This window comes from Tetrao urogallus, assembly GCF_951394365.1.
Source record: "Tetrao urogallus genome assembly, chromosome: Z".
Lineage (NCBI taxonomy): Eukaryota > Metazoa > Chordata > Aves > Galliformes > Phasianidae > Tetrao > Tetrao urogallus.
In genome coordinates this window covers 17,607,173-17,625,250 of record NC_136816.1, presented here as the reverse complement: position 1 = coordinate 17,625,250, position 18,078 = coordinate 17,607,173, and the positions used below count along the sequence as shown (strand labels likewise).

Sequence of the window (18,078 nt, the reverse complement as noted above, 5' to 3'; positions counted from 1 at the left end):
ATATCCAGTCATTTGTATTTTTTGTTCTAAGTAACATCTGAAGAAAATTGTGGGAAACTTCATCATAAAGTGTATTAAAACTTTGGAAAAAGCACCATGTTTATGATGCTGTCTGTAACACCATGCTTTGAATGACTGGGGAAATACATTATCTAGTTAGTCTCTTCTAGTTTTGTATTTTAGCAGTTAAGTTTCCAGACTTCACATCTATTTCTTTTTTACAATCTTTTTTAAAATTTAAATGAATATGGGAAAAGTAAAAAATGGAACAAACAAACAAACAAAAAAAACAAACATTAGAAAACCACCCAACTTTAAAATGCCATATAGGCATATGAAAAGCATGTTCATTCTCCAGAGCATGAATTGTTTAGGGGAAAAGTAAAAGCCACTTCAGGTAAATACATGCAAATACTGGATTTTTCATAGAAATGGAGATCTTTAAACCCCAGCTGAATATACCACCAGTAGCATCAGATGAATGAAGACCTTGAAGTTTATGTGTAACAAAGAGTACTTAGTAATGTTCGGCAACACCTAGTTGTTTGAAAATTCTTGGACTTAATTTAACATTGGTTATATTAAAGTTAAAATATCTACACTTGCGTTGTTTGACTGCTTTATTCTAAGATGAACTCTAAAGACACAAGATTGTTTAGTTTTATTATCATATTCATTTTGATTCACTTATGGAAGTGACATCTATTCATGCCTGTCAAATCAGGCAATAAGTCTATTACTTCAGGATTTCTGAGTGAGCTTTTTTCCATTGTTTCTCAAGGAACTTGACCTGTTCTTTTTACAGTAGCCATTATTTTACTTATAATAACAGTATTAATTAACTGTCTTTTTATTCTTACCTTATTAGCTTTTCCAAATAACTGAAAACTATAAAAACACATTAGTGAGCAATTCATTTTATTTATTGAACAAATAATAGAAATTAATTTCTGCACAGCTTCTCTAACATTATCTGTTCTTCCTATGAATAGATGACTGTACAATTGGTATAAAAATGAATTAATGACAAAAGAAACTATATTTTACTCATTTTATGTGCTTTTTTATAAAATATGAATGGAATGGAATATGGATTTCACTATATTATATAAAAGGAGCTGTGTATAACCTGAATTTGACTTTATCATAACATTAGTATTCCACATCTTGTTCAGAGTTTTTTTATGCTTCATATTGATATATCAGAAGGTGTTGTAGGCTGCTGACTTTTCTACAGAATTAATTTTAACTTTGATCCCCTTTATCATACTGTGCAGGAGTTCTGAAGAAAGCTAGTGGGGAGCTTTTAATGGGAGAAACTAGAGTAGATGAAGCCAGTGTGCTTCCTGAACAGTTACTTCAGGTAAAAGAGGTGAGTATGAAAAGAGCCTTCCACTTTGTAGGGGATTTTCTTTTGTCTGTGTCTCCAATGTGGTCTGACACCATATTCATTATAAACACCTATTGCCAGAGTTTCATATACTGTAATTAATTCTAAGTGCAAACTCTCCACTAAGGTGGAGTAAAATCTTAGAGCATTCATGAACAATTGCTTGGTGTTTTTTAGATTTAATAATGGAATGGATTTAACATCATAAGTACTTCATAATCAACCTGTAAAAAAGTGTTAAAACATGATAGCTTTTATTAAATATTATATTGTCAAATACAGAATACATTTTAAAATTCTAATAAGTTTGAAGCATTTAATAATAATACTGTCTGTAGAGACATCTACTCACATGATGTTCAGCATCTTTGATGTCAACAGACTACTGTGCTTTGTAGAATATATGTACAAGATTAAATTTTAGTAGTCATTTACTACTGAACAAATTTTAGATGATGTTATGGGACCCAAGTGTTCTAACAAGTCTGATACTATGCAGCAGTAGAATTTAATTTCCTTACAGCTCATTTTTACTGTTGGAACAATTTTCTGAAATGTGCTTTGGATAAGGATATGTGCTGATATTCCTGTATTTTATAGGTTACAAAGAACGTTTTCTGAAGATTGGGTTATACTTGACCCAGGATGATGAAAAAAAGTAAAAAAAGAAAAAGTAAAAAAAAAAAAAAAAAAAGTCATAGAGCGAAAAAATAAGAGTAATTGCCAAAACAGTTTTGTGGGTAGCTGTCTCTTTCCTCTCTGGAGCCGATGACTGGACTGGGGAAGGGGCATGGAAGGAAGATGCAATTTCTAAATTGGAGTAAAGCTGAAAGGATTCTATGTTGTAGACTTTTTAATTGTTCTTAATTAAGTATGATAACTCGTTGTCAGGAATACTTCCTTTCACCTACTGTGCCCTCATAGTAGGAGTATTGATGGTCTATCTTACACCATTAAAATATTTCTCATGCAGTGGTGCAGTTCTCAGTGGGACACTTCTGGTGTTTGTTATGTTATACAAGCCATGCAAAGCAAGATTGATGGAAAATAACTATGTCCTATGATGTCTTCTTCTGTGCAACTGAAACTCTTCAGATAATTTCAGACCCCTCTGTTTATGGAAAGCAAAGAACTGATACAAACCATTGTAATGTACTGTTTTTGCTAAAAACAAGAGATCTGTGTTTAAACATTTTAATCTGTGCTACATCCAGCTCTAAGGAAGTTAAATCCAGTGTGGCTTAAATCCACCTTCTATTGCTGCATTATCATTAATATTCAAGGTTTGTAGATTCTGGTTGTTACAAGAATTTGGTTGTTGCAAGAAAAATACAGAACTACCACAAGAAATGCACTGCTGGATTACTTGTTAAACTACTGAAAATGGTTATAAATAAATTTGGCTTTGTTAAGTGCGTATTAAAGATGATAAGTAATGGATTATGAAAAAGCATTAGTGTTTAATCAAGGCTTTTTATAAATTCATTTTCTTAAAACCTTGATGGCAAATACAATATTGTTATGCATGTTCATTTTGTGTATGCTGCTTTAATATAGTTTCAAGGCTAGTGAGCTATATTTCAAGTTACTCAAATGGATTTCAAAACATTATAGTGTTCTTCAAAGTAATTCAGTTACGAATATTCATGCAAGTTTCAGACAGTAAGAATAATAACATTCAGTATTGAATTTGGATTTATTTAATAAACATATATATTATTTCAGCCTATTTTACTGAATTTTGGTTGGAGAAATGCATTTAAGGACCTGTCTTCTTCAGTGGCTCACTGTATAACAATAGCAATTCAGGATTTTTCAACTAAAATTCTTCAACATGAGCTGCAAGAACAGTCTTCAGCTGCTGGCTATGCAATGAGTCTTGTAAACAACCAGCAAATAAGGGAGTCCTGCAGAGCATTCCAACAAGAGGAGCAACCAAAACGAATTGCTAAGGCAGGTATCAAAAGATCTGAAGTTTGAGGGGAGACAGAATGGCTGTTTGCCATCTATACTTCGAAGTACTTGCAGTACCATTAATATTCTAAATCTTATATAAGTGGAATTAAGAAGAAAGTGAGAAGCATTATAATCTGAGGCTGAACAAAGCTTTATAAAATAGCCCATAGTCTGTACTTGAAAGTATTAACTTTTAAACTTTGCTGGCATTTTTTTTTCTCATCCAGAAAGTTCTAAAACATTCTGATTAGTACCTACACTGTTACCATGTGGTTCATAGGAAAATGCTTAATGCTGTAGAGCATAACTATGAAGGGATTTCCTGTATTTAGATTTTTCGACTTCCCATTTAACAAATCAGCATAACTAAAAATATGGCCAAATTAGAGTTCTTTGATTTGATGCAAATTCATTACTTAGGGTAATGAATTAGTTTCTTGAACATTTGTTTGAACTTACTAAGTTTGTCAACTGCTCTACATTCTCAAATTTAGATGGTGCTGATTGTTTGCCTAAAGTAACACATAAGATTAGAGAAAATAAAGAAAATAATATTAAGCAGAGCAGTATATAAACTTAGTAACAGATGTTTTCTTTCAAGTTTAGTATTAAAAAATGTGTATTTTCTGAAACGATTTAGTTTAGAAAATTATCTTAGTTTACAAGGAATTAACCTTCTGTTTTGAATGTACATAGAATGAAGTCATAAGCAAAGTGAAGACATTACTAGCATAAGATGGTTTTAATTTTTTTCTCAATAAATATTGCATAGCTTTAAAGCAAGAAGGAATGTAGTAATAATTCATTTACTATAGATAAATGTTTCTCTACTGTAAAACAAAATGAAATGTTTGTAAAGCCCATTTGATGGATTTATGCTTTATGCCAATTTCATTGTTCAAGAATCTGACCCAAGTGTGTATAAATTAAACAGTGCTGTCAGAATACGAATAACTTGATGCCACGTTTATTTCTCCCAGTTTTGTTCTGACATCATGGGAGAACTTGACACACTGCTTCCACTGGCTCTGGCATGCAGAGATGATTCTCTTGAGGAAATTAGAGCAAATTTTGTAGAGGCTTGCAGCAAAGTAGCGACAGCTGTCCTGGCAAGACTAGAGGAAAAAAGTGAAGACGTTCCCTCCAAGGCTCCCCTGCAAAACTTATATGCTGCTCTTTCCACAGCAATATATGTCTGTCAACATTTTACAATGTATAGCAATTTAATGAGAGAAAGCAGCAAAAAGTAAGTCTCTTTTACATGTAACTGTTTAATTTGAATAAAAATAATATAAAACTTAATTTCATTTTGATGACACAATATGATGACAGTTTTCCGAATTGCATCACATTTTTTCACGAGCGCTACATGTACTGTTTATGAAAAGACCTGAATCAAAGCTAACAATAATCTAAAGCAGCCATTGCAACACAAATTATTTATGGGTAAGATCTACATTTTATTCCTAGCTCAATAATTATTATCTGTTAAGTTTAAGTAACTTCCTTGAACTAAATGTACTCTGCTATCATATAAATAATTGAATAAGGCCTTAATTTCCTTTTTTTTACCTCTTCAACAGCTGCATTTTCATAATATCAAATTTGGCACATAGCAATCTGAGAAGACACTATAAATGTACATTCCTGAAGTTTTTCCCTATATCAGCTTTTTCAGAAATGTGTAAAAATACATCCAATCTACTTTTAGAATTTAGTTTGTCATTGCATGCAAAATAAAATATAGGAAAGAAAGGAAGCAGTAGTTTGAAGTCAAAGACACTATTTGACATGGACTGTACTATAATTATCTTATGTGATCTTTTTGGATTTTTTTGTCTTAAGATACTAGGAATGTTTTTATTGTCCCATGTGTTTTAGCCATACGTAATATAAAGGTAGAAACTAGGCCTCTGGGGTGGAAACAACTGAACTTTTGAGAAAATTTGAGAAAATTTACAGGGACAAGTGTAATTTTTAAGGGGTTATATAAACTGTTGAGCTACTTTCCCTCTGATGCATGAAGTCTGTCTTTATGAATTGGAAGTTTGGGCCAAAACATTGCTCACTGATTCTACTTATATGTATTATGAAAAATTTTGCCTCCAACCTACCAAAAGTAATCACTAGACTCTGTTAATGTTTTCTTTATCATTATTAATGCTGATGCAATTATACTTCGACACAGAATCTCTGAGTAACTGAATGACAACTTCACTTCTATTTCAGAAAAGTCTGAAGTAATATTTTTCCAAGTTACTCTATTAAATGAGAATTTGCAGAGGGCTAGATGTACTTGAAGAAGTTGTGAAAAGACCAGATTTTTTTCAAAAGTGAATATTGGGTTCAGATTCCAGGACTAAAAGGAAATGAATGATTGATTCCTAATAATCAAGAGCGTTTGCAGCACTGGAGATTGCTACCTTCTGCATGGCCTTTCAATCTTTGCTTCTTTGTTCATTCTTTCTGAACAGACCTCTTTTCTTAGTGCCTATCCAACAATATCAGGAATTCATCAACGTTCTTCAGTTTCAAGTTACGAACTACTGTGTCAGAGTTTGTGCTACAAGCATTTTGCAGGATGCTGAGAGCCACCACTGGGATGACTACAAAGCTTTTTATGAGGTGTGAGGTTAAGTTTACTATGCCTGATTTTTTACAAAATGTATTATACTGGTTGTCAGCCGTCTAACTAGAAGCATGAGATCAGCATAATTTTTACATAAAGATAGTTGGTATTAACTGTTGAGAAATATCTCTTTTTGCAAGCAAATGTCTCTGGAGGAATGAGGTAGGAGGAAAATAATTAATCAAGGATGAGATAAATAATGAAAATACAGTTTTTATGGTATTTGCTTAATAAAATATTGTGTGTCAAGTTCAAGACACCTATATGAAACTCAGTAAAAAAGATGTCATGTTAACTCTTCTTCTTACAGTAAGTGTGACATGAAAATGCATGACAGTGATTTTTCTCCCAATCAATCTAATTAAATAGGATTAAATTAAATCTACTGATTTTCCTTTTTACCTCATGCATGTGAAGGATGTAGTTAGAAAAGGTGATCTGTATAGTTCCTTTTAGAATTTAACTGTGTGGCATTTCACCTGCATTTTGAAGTTGCAGGCCGGTTTTTAAACTGTAATTCTAATGATTCTCTGAAAGAAACTGTAGGGAGCAAGTGAATATATCATTAAAACAATTTATTTAGTTAAATGTAGACATATTCAATTTGAATTTATTTTCATGTAATTTCAGGATTAAGCAGAAGCATTATATTGTTGTTCATCAATAATGACTGAGATCTCCTGGAGATAGAGACCAGCCCTTTCTTATTTAATTTTATTTGTTAAAGACTTAGAGCAGGTTTTTTAGACATTTTCTATAGTTCTTGCATGAGAGACGACTGTGATATATGTATTCTACACAGAGCATATACAAAGCTGCCAAGTCACTGACAGATGTCCGTACTGGTGATTAAACAGGCCTTAATGTAACTAATGATGTGAAAATGGCTTTCCTTAGCGATAAGTAAATAAACATGTGACTTCTGTTTGAACATAAAGTTTGATGTCCTGAGCTGATAAGAAAGGAACAAGTTGAGTGACTTTCGGCAATTGATTTAGGTCTGGTCTTAACTGGTGGTAGTCTGTGTGGTGCTGTGTCTGCTTATTGTTGACTCAGTAAATCCCAGATGACATTTATTCAACATGGTGATACCTAGTTGTCACAAACAGCTGTCTCAACAACAACAAAAAAGACTACTAACTAGTCTAACTAGTTAGACAATTTTATTGTTCGTAATCAGAACTGATATGCAGAAAGGAATGAAGAAAATCAGTGTTTCAACTTCATGTACCTGCAGGGCTTCAGTTGGGAAATATGTAATTGTACATCACTGCACCAATCTGTTTCCTGTAAAGTGGTCTATGATCTGCTCAGAATGCCTTTAGGAGAAATTATGCTGAGCAACTACTGCCTCTGTGTGACTCTTGTTGGCATCTTGAATGAAGGAGGTTAGCTTAAAATCTGTTGCTTGTTACAAAGGCAACATCTTACTGAAACTTCTGGATGTCAGAGGTGGTTCCTTCCAAGTTCTAAAATAAGCAGGAAGAGTGAGGCTCTTCCTATTGAGTCATGCAGATCCTGCTGAGCTCACAGCCCAAGAGTAGCACGGACAACAGCCAGAAGACCTTGCCAGTCTTCAAGGGCAGGCAAGGAGTACTAGGAATGAGGTGCTGCTCTCTAAGGGCACACACATGCCCTTGTATGCATCAGTGGCTCTCAGGCCTTTCTCAGTGGGATCCCTTGTTGTAAACAGCATCATAACCTTGCGTTTTTGAGGGGAACCTACACTCAGCTTCCCTCCTTCTGCTCACCTCTGTAGTAACCTAGTTCTTGAATCTGGTTTAGTTTGGGACCATCACTACCCCTTCCTCTCTGTCCTCCCATTTTTGAGTGTTACATACAACTTCAAAAGAATAAGTAATCATTTGCAAATCCTAAATGCAATTTCTGAAAGGAAAAAATACATTTCCACATTCTCCCACAAACTAAGCCAAATATTTTGTGTAAGTTGGGGAACGCTTATTTTCTTGTTCTTTTGTCACATGTTTAATAGCAAACTAAATGACAAGCCTACATCTCGGGATCACATGGACTTATTCATTTTTCCCCGGTAATGCAAGGTGTTCAAATCTAGATGTTCCTGCTCCAGCAGGGTGGTTGGACTTAATGATTTTTCGATGTCCCTTCCAATCTCTGATTCTGTGATTCTGTGAAATGGTACTAGAAAGAATATGTGATATCCTTCCTTTCCATTCCCCACTAGTCACTAATGCTGCAGTGACAAGTGAAACTACTTGACTTATCCTGATTTGCATTCATCCTGAAAGAAGAAGAAACCAAAGAGAGAAAGGCAAAGAAGAAAGAGGGTGAAAGTGTCTGTGTTTGATTGTACAGAGCTGCAGTTTCCATCTCCAGTTATTTATTTACTTTTACAATGTTAACAAGAGAGAACAAGATTGGTAGCAAATGTTTATTGCAGCCTATAATACAAAGCATTAATTCTTTTTCTTTGTTGCTAAAAAGTGAATAATGTCTGTTTTAAATACATTCTGTAACCTATTTCAGAACCTGACCATATGTCCTGACACACACCTAAATTAATGGTGGTAACTGGAATTAAAAGCAAAGCCAAAAGAACTGTTATAATTAGAATTTTAATTAGAGCTTGAATACAGAGATCCTAATCACTATGATGCAACAGTGAGTTTTGACAGACTTTGTGGTACTGTGAGATCTGAACTGAACTTTATGAGAACAATTCCGGTGCAGCACTTAATCTAAACTGTCAGGGAATGAAACTCTTGGTTCAGTATCTCTCTGACAGAATGCACTGAACACCCACTGTGCCACTGCGCCAGCTCTCCAGATTATGTTTTGGAATGGAGCTTTTAGTGTAGGAGACATCTGCTGTAGCTTTAGGAACTTATGTTTTCTAATAGACAAAGAATAAAGAATTGTCTGTTCAAAGATAATATTTGAGTGGCTTATGTAATAAAGCCCAGCTGCTTTTTTCCTGATGTATAAGCTAAATAAAAGCTCACATCTGTTTGTATTACATGAAGCTTGCAAAAATAACAGATGTTTACCAGTAGAAATGCCTAGAAATCGCAACAAATACAAAAACAGTCAGAAAAGGGGAATCAATCCCATTAAATCAGCTTAACTGTTGCTTCTGCAGTGCAGTGGTACAATGTTAGAAAAGCAGTGTTATTCAATTTACCATTTTAAATTAAATAAAGCAAAGAGAAAATAATTTGTCTTTATAGTTAGAAACTGAAACTTGCCAACATTCAGTTATCAAAATGAATGCCCTGTGTTAGAAAGCTCAGAATTTTATTTCTGATTGTTAGATATGCATTTTTGGGGGGAGGGGTAAATTGTTAGAATTATTTTTATAAGCTAAAGTTGTTATGTAAATGAATTAAGTTCTGTTAGTACTACTTACTTTATACCAGACAGGTTTATTCTATAAGAACAGAAAAGTTTTTACAAACTATGGGAAGTGCTAGTAAAATATCTGTAAGATAGGTTTAGGGCGTTTTGTTTTGTTTTGTTTTGTTTTGTTTTCTGGAGATGTTGTACTGGAATTAATCTGGAGAGTAATCATGATAATATAAGAAATCCACATTTAGATAATTTGTTATTAATTTTTCATATATGCAAAGTGATTAAATTATGTTAGCTGAGTTACGAATTAAACGTGTACCTTCTTAAATGGTTTTGAATATAACCTGTGAAAATATTTAAACTTTTTTCACATAGGAAAAATACAAAAAGAGGGAAATTCTGTATGATGGCTTCTTTCGGTCCTCACTCACTTTTGATCATTATAAGACTATCCTGTTTCACATATTTAGAAACACATGCCTAATGCTTAACTGTAGTAACAGAGAGACCAGTTAGAATAGAATAGAACTAGTTAGAATTGAAAACAGTTCTAAGATGTCACTAGCTCTATGTGTGACGAAAATTAGGCAAAGACTTTTCCTTTCTGTAGTTACCTGTAGTAAATTTTTCTTTTCTATCTTAGTGAAACCAGGTAAATTGGATGTGGTGGGTTTTTTTTTTGTTTGCTTGTTTGTTTTTTGTTGTTTTTCCTAAATGAGATGCTTCAGATACCTACATCAATCATAAATTTAATGACTAAGGCAGTGGTCACAAGTTAGGTTCATCAGTACTTTGTCAGAATTTACCACCCCTCAATAGAGATTACGTTTCTAAAATACTGACAGTGAAATATTGAATAATGACAGTTTCCAGTATCCTGCCAAAATAGCATGTTTATAAAGAAACCAGATTGTTTTGTTTAGAGAAGAACATTGTCAAACTCTCAAAATGTTATTTTTTATATCTGGTAATGTAAAAATATCATTAAATTCTTAAAATATTTCTCAACTCCATTGGAACGTAGGAGGTGAAAGCTCAAGGCCCTTATCTGCTTCAACTTCATCCCAGTACTATTTTCTGAACAGATATTAGTTGAATTATTTATACATGGATTCAAATTAGTACTTCTTGGATATATTATGAACTTGACAATCTGTAGGCTTTGAGAGAAGGTCAAATAGGGATGCAGTAGGTTGTGGTAGTTCTGTAGTACTTCTGTGTGAGAACTCTAGTTTTGCAGCTGAAGTAAAGATGTTTCACATCTTGTCAAGGACCTTTATTTGGTCATTGTATGTCTGTAACACTTCAGCTATTTCCTTTCAGATGGAATTAATAAAGCTAACAGAAACTGAATTGACATTTTGGAGGGTGTGTTTCTATTACTGAATGTGTGGTTTTACTAGGGTGAAAGATGCTCATTCTCAGTCCAGATGTGGCATTACTTCTGCTGTGCTCTTCATCATGATCTATGGACTATTCTACCTCCCAAGTTAGCCCAGGAGATTCTTACAGATGTGCTAGAGCAATCTTTGGATGTGCTGTCCTCTAGATATTCCCAAGCCTGTCCTAGTTATAAGCGAACACCACAAATCAGGTAATAATTTTGTATTTAATGCACACTTTTTAATGGCTAAAGTTCATAAATTTCTGTTTTACACTGATGTGATTCAAGTTAGATGATAATAAACACAATGGAGAGGATAGACATAATTTATATATTTTAAGGATCTTAATTCAATGGATTTTTGTATGTTCAAGTCCTGTGGTACTCTGCCAGTTAATATAAAGAGGCAGCCAATTGCTGAGTCAGAAATTTTCCAGATAGTAAATGTATTGTGTGTACACAGACAGTGTTTTGTAAAATTCAAGATTAAGTTCATTTATCATTACTTTATTCTTTCCATTAGATTTGAAAATACAAGGAGTATGTATACGCTCTTTTTGTTTTATCGTAAATCTAAAATATTTTTTGTTATTTGTAATGTAGAAAGTAAGTTATTCCCATCTAATAGCACTGTCCTTTTAAGAAGACATTTCCATATTTTGCAAGTCTTCTGTTGGCTAGTTATTGTAAAATCTTTTTTTGTAATAGAGCTGCATATTTTCAGTTCAATGAGTTCTGAATTTCTACAGCTGGCGCTGATGGAAGATGCAATTTCAAGTCCCTCCTATAATTCAGGAATTTTTGGTTATCAGAAGAGAACTCTCTTTAACTCAAATCTACCACTATTTTGATGCATCTAAGTAATACTATTTTCCCTTTTTCTTTCTACAGAATAGATATTGCAGCAATTTTGATGTCCACTGAAAATATGCTGTGGTCAGTTTGCAGCTCAGTCCAGGAATTTCTGAATCCACATGAAGACAGACATCTCAAGATCTATAAAATACATAGCCACTGCAATAATATGCTCTCTGTGCTAGCTATTTTAACTTCACCACTGAAAAATTTGTATGAGTGAGTATGAATTAAACATTCCATTTCAGACAAAATTTGTTCTTAAGCTTACACTGATGTACTGGCAAGATGAGTGATTGTGTTGAAGTACAAATGCAGTGAACACTGTTGAAACAATTTTATAACCTTTGACTATTTTCTGATTTGGTCTTGAAGTCATCTTTATGACGTTGTCTAAAGATCTGTTATGTCTTCTGGGATTATGTCACCTTTGGACCAAATCCTTAAATTGCACATTTTTCTGATGATGACAACGCAGAAGATAATGCTGATTTTGAGATTTTGTTTCTTCTGTAACACAAACAGTAAAATTTTATTGATTATTATTTACCCAAATTTACAACTTGCTTTTCAGCCAGGTTTTGTTAGAAACACATTTATATTAAATTAAAAGCACTTACTATTATGGTGCTAAATCCCTTGAAAAGATTTTGAAGGAATTAGTTGTTCATACAGTTGAAATATTTTGTCTTATTACTAGTTCAGATTTACCTACCTTCAGCTTCACAGTGAGCTGTGTTCTGCTTTCATTCTATAATAATTTTGTGAGTGCTAGAATTTAAAGGAACATAATTTACTTCAATTGTCATCTGATTACATGACCAGTGAGTATCAGCAAATCTTAAATATTTATTTTAAACAGTATTTAAAGAGTATTAAAAGAGTATGAAATTCCCATCTTTTTAAAGTGAAGTCTTCAGAAGTTGCAAATGCAAACAAAAACAGACATTGCTTGCTTGCACTGAAGTTATCTCTGAGTCTTCCATTTGTTTTGTTCCTAAATATTCAGCTGTGAATTCTTGTGCAAGAGGCAATACAAAGAGAGATCATATGTTTAAAAAATAAAAAAGCCAAATTCCACTCAATTTGCTTTTATCCTATTATTTTAAATAAAAATATTCTTAATATTACTAGTGGAGAAGGGTGGAGACCTCCTGAATTTAAGCTTCTTTAACTGTCATATGTGAGCAATGTGGAACATGCAAAAATGGGCTTTATCTGAAATAACTCAGGCTCATGTAAAGACTGCATTAGAGAATGTAACCAATGAACAGACTAATCTTACTGTGGCAAAAGTAATGGAGACAGCAGTAGACATTGTGTTAGTTGTAACTGCTTTCACTTAGTTTTATCATTCCACCATCTTTCCTTTGTGAAAGTACTTAGGTTTATGGCCTAAAATAAGTAATTTGTGTAATCTGTCCCTCATAGCTATTCTAGTTTCCTTTGTTAATGTATATCTGTAATAATGATAAAAAATCTGTTCTCACATCAGAATTCATTGAGTTTCAGTGAAAGTGCCAATAAAGAGAATAAGGCACTATAGTTATGCTACATATTAAGTACTTCGCACTTTTGTGGCTGTTGTCCATGTCTGTAGAGTGAGCACTAGTAAAGCCAGTGCACAGATGGAGCTGAACTTGACAAGGGATGTGAAGGATAACAAGAAGAGGTTCTACAGGTGCATAGGTAGACTGGCCAAGGAGAGTGTTCCCCCTCTGACAAAAGGTAATGGGGAGCTGGCTTCCTCAAATATAGAAAAAGCTGAGGTAGTCATTGAGTACTTTGCCTCAGTCTTCATAGGTGGTCAGGCTTCCCATCTGTGCCAGGACCCTGAACATCTAGGTCAGGGTGTGGGGAGTGGATTCTGTCCCACTGTGACAGTGAAAGATGTCCAAGACCTCCTCATGCAGTTGAATGTATATAAGTAGGTTCATGGAGCCGGATGATATCCATCATAAGGTTCTGAGAGAGATGTCTGATGTAGTTGCCAAACTGCTCTCCATCATATTTGAAAAATCATGGCTGTCTGTGAAGTTCTGGGTGACTGGAAAAAAGGGAAACGTTACTCCCATTTTTAAGAAAGGAAGAAAGGAAGACCTGGGGAACTACAGGCTGGTGAGCCTCACCTCTGAGAAGATTGTGGGGCATATCCTCCTAGAAGCTATGTTAAGGCACATACAAGGAAAAGAGGTAATCCGAGACAGCCAGCACAGCTTCACCAAGGGCAGATCGTGCCTGACTATTCTGATGGCCTTCTATGATGGAGTGATGGCTTCAGTGGATGGGAGAAGGGCAATGGATATCATCTTCCTGGCCTTTGACATGGTCCCTCACCACATCCTTCTCTGTAAGTTGGAGAGTTGTGGATTTGAAGGATGGACTGTTCGGAGGGTTAAGCACCTGTTGGCTCGTTACAGCCAAAGGGTTGTGATTAATGGTTCACAGGTCATGGTGGAGGCCCTTAGGGGTCAGTCTTGGGACCAGTGCTCTTCAACATCTTCATCAGTGACACAGACGATGTCATCAAGTGCACCCTCAGCAAGTTTGCAGATGCCACCAAACTCAATGGTGCAGTCGATACAGTGGAAAAAAGGGAAGCCATCCAGAGGGATTTGGACAGGCTGGAGAAGTAGGCCCATGAGAACCTGATGAGGTTCAATAAGGCCAAGTGCAGGGTGCTGCACTTGAGCTGGGGCAATCCCAGGTTTTTATACAAACTGATCTGGGGAAGATCTCCTTGAGAGCAGCCCTGCAGGGAAGGACTTGGAGATCCTGGTGCATGAGAAGCTGGACACGAGCCAGCAGTGCGTGTTTGCAGTCCGGAAGGCCAAATGTGTTATGGGCTGCATTGAAAAAGGAATGGCCAGCAGAGAGGAGGGGATTTTCCCCCTCTACTCAGCTTTTGTGAGGCCCCATTTGCAATACTGCATCCTGGACTGGAGCCCCAAGTACAAGAAAAACATGGAGCTCTTGGAAGGAGTCCAGAGGAGGACCACTAAGATGACCAAAGACTGGAGAACCTGTCGTATGTCAAACCCTCATATGCTAAGGACATATTCTATGCCCTTGCATAGAATGTCTTCTCTATATGGTAAGCATGCTTAGACTTGATCTTAAATTCACCTATGAATCTTGGGCCATCAGATTTTAGCACTCACACTTTTTGCGTGTAATTTTTCTCTCTGCCCTTTTTGTGACCTTTCTAAATTATAATCAAAAAATCACAAAAGGTATGGCTTGAAGGAGACCTTTAAAACCATCTCTTTTCAGCTCCCCTGCCATGGGCACAGATGCCTCCTTCTAAATCAGGTTTATCAAAGCCACATCCTACCTGCCAGTGAACACTTCCAGGAAGATCTCAAGATCACGATCTGAACTGGGAGGAGCCATTGTCTCCCTTCAGTGTAGAGAGGCCTTGCAGAAAGATACAGGCTGGGCAGTCACCAACCACATGAAGTTTTAACAAGAACAATGGCTGAATTGTGCACCTGGAGCAGATTAACTCTGGCTATATTTACAGATGAGGGGACTGTACAGACTGTAGAGCAGCCTCGCAGAAAGGGAACTGTGTGTTTTGGATGATGGCAAGTTGTACGTAAGGCTGCAGTGTTCCCTGGAGCCCAAACAGGCAACTGTACCCTGGGGTGCAGCAGGCCCACTGCTGCCAACTGGGCGAGCGGAGGGTCTGAGGGTCTGAGTCCAGAGGGATTCAGTAGGAGATGGCATTGAAAGCTCTGCTGATCTGAAGAGATCACGTTTTCTCACTTGTCTTGTCAGCTAGGTAGGTAACATTGTCATTAAAGGAAAGTAAGCTTGTTAAGCAAAACTTTCCCTTTGTGAACCTATGTTGCTGTTATCAATAACTACATTGTCTTTCAAGTGTTTTTCAGTAACTCCCAGAATAATCTCCAAAATTTTATCAGAACTAAAGTGAGATTGAAGCAGTTCTGGTAATTACCAGAATGTAATTTCTTGAAAGTGAAGACATCGTTTGACATATTCCAGGGGACCTTTCTGGATTTCCAAGACTGTTGGAAAATATTTGACAAAGATCTCACGATGACATCAGATCTTTCAGCTCTTTAATTGAAGTGGCACCAAGTAGAAGACAATTATGAGGGCAGCTCTAAAAGTGATGTCTCATTTATGCTTTATTATGTTCATCCACAATATCAGAGGCATATGTTGGTGCTATGGCAGTAGAGGTTGAACCTTCCCAGCAATATTTGGTTATGTTTTGTTGCCATGCAACAGATGGCAGCAAAGGGGCAGTTTGACAGAATGGAGTCTGATATGGAAGTGTGCATGGAGCAAAGGTTGTCATTTAATTCCTCCATACGGAAAAAAATGGCACCCACTAACATATATCAGCACTTGCTAAAAGTTGATGTAGACCAAACAGTGTATGTGAGCAGAGAGAGACAGTGGGTGGTGTGTTTCAGCAGTAGTAACAGCTATGTGAAAGACAAGCCACAGTCCAGACAGCCATTCAGAGCCATCACACCACACAATGAAGAGTGTCTCAATCAACTCATCCATGCACATCAGCTAATGGTGATGCGCATGTTAAAAAATAATGTTTTGTAGCTGATAATTCCCTCTATCAAATAGTGTCATTTTGCACTTTGTATTTGTTGTAGCTTTCATGGAAATAAATAGAAAGCACTACTTTCAGAGCAACTTTTGTACTTCACTTTACTTGCTATGCTCCTCCTAAGGCAGCTTAGTGTACAGTTTATGTTATTTTTAATGAGACTGCACTGTTGTATCATACTCAACACTCTAAAGGCCATAAACCCCAGGTTCATATGTGAAGTTACTCAGTTAATGCCTAGTATCAGTTATTAGTATTCTGTTGCTGGAGGAAAAAGATGCATATTGCCTCAGTGAACTCTGTGAGTTTTCTGTTGGCCCTGTAATCGTCTGTACAGAACTTTATTTCTTAAACTATTTTATCATTTTACTCCAGTTTAGCATCATCTGCAAATGTTCTAAGTGTGTATTCTGTATACCCACATCTGTCCATGTTGTTCAGGAAGCTGTTGAGCAATAGTGACATCCAGAATATGGTTCTAAAACCTACCAGGTGTAACTATTTTCTTGCTACTGATCCAAATTTCTGTAAAAAAAAAAAAGAAAAAAAGAGGATTTAGTCCTTCACCATGCACACAAAGTCATTATTAATTATTTAGATAAAGTATCTGGTCTTTTTGGATCAAAACTTGCAACACTATTTCTCTGTTTTGCAGGAGAATTCAACACAATTCTTCTTCCCTATTTTTTCCGCTAGAATTAAATAATCTATTAGAAAGCAAGCTTCCTTCTGCAGCAGATTGAGTTACTCAAGTTGAAGCAGATTTATCTTTCTTGTACTTTTTAAATATTCATTTGTCTTAGGAGACTACATTTTTTCTGTTTGTGAAGATCTGATAAAGCAAGGTGGATTCTGCATTTTATATTTTTTTGTTACAAATTATTATATCTTATTTTTTCAACTAGAAATCAGTTCAGTGATGCAAATTATGAAAGAAGAATGTAGTGGTTCTATTGGTAAAATTGCAGTCTTCTGAGTAAAAGTATCTGTCATTCAGTATAAAAACTGATATAAATAAATAATAAACTAATATAAAGTATAAATATATAAATATATATTAAAAATATATAAAATATAAATATAAAAACTAATATAAAATATTATTTATAATTTAATATATGAGTTACAGTTCATGGGGTTGTTTCTTAGTCTTGTTTTTTTCCTTATAAAGAACTAAATTCTTCAAAGTCTGTAAGCAATGTGATGCACCTTGTTGGCATTTCATTATTTTACACCCACACTGAGGTTTAAAAGATCATTTATCACCTTGTCATACTCTACAGAACAACAAAACTACTGTAACTTGGAATCTTGGCATGGTATTAAATACTTTCATAGGTGCTATCCACTGCTTTGAGACTATATAGACAGCTTCTTTAACATATCTTGTAGTCAAAACAAATTTCCTACTACCTATTATTATACTTCTGCCAGAATAGTAGTTGAATTAAGCTGTCTGGCACAGAGCTTATTCTGCTTTCCTGGCAAGAACTGCATAGCCAGCAGTGGACACTGAGTATTGCTGGCACCAAGGATTGTTTTATTATCACTAGACGCTTCATTTTTTTAATAGTATTTGAAGATACTCTAAATTTTAAAAAGCATTTAAAGCTATTACATTTTCTCCACGTCAGTTTCAAAGTTCATAGAGGTTTTGCTGTATGCCTCAGAATCTGCCCTGAGGCTTGTCCTCATGTCTCAGCTAAGAACTTCACAAACTGCATTAGACCAAAAGCTTCTAAAACATTTCATGCAGTATTGGAAGACAAGTATCTGTCATTCTTTCCTGTAGGAACATCTTGTAGCTGTGTCTTTTGCTGTGTTTTGAGAAATATTGTGGAGGATAACACAAGGTTACTTTTTTCTGGAATATTCTCAGATTGTTGAAATTACTATCTTTAATTATTTTCAGTCTAAGTACTCCCTTCATTATGATCTCT

The 18,078-nt window shown here is 35.2% G+C and overlaps 1 protein-coding gene across 1 annotated transcript in view; it reads left to right on the top strand.

Moving 5' to 3' along the window:
• KIAA0825 overlaps positions 1–18,078 on the top strand; it is a gene marked incomplete at its 3' end in the record, with an annotated part of 199,344 nt that overhangs the window by 45,786 nt on the left and 135,480 nt on the right. The window contains exons 5-10 of the mRNA XM_079548645.1: positions 1,278–1,372; positions 3,116–3,343; positions 4,327–4,592; positions 5,821–5,971; positions 10,706–10,896; positions 11,578–11,760. Of these exons, the coding sequence (XP_079404771.1) occupies positions 1,278–1,372; positions 3,116–3,343; positions 4,327–4,592; positions 5,821–5,971; positions 10,706–10,896; positions 11,578–11,760 (1,114 nt within the window). The remainder of the gene's footprint in view (positions 1–1,277; positions 1,373–3,115; positions 3,344–4,326; positions 4,593–5,820; positions 5,972–10,705; positions 10,897–11,577; positions 11,761–18,078) is intronic.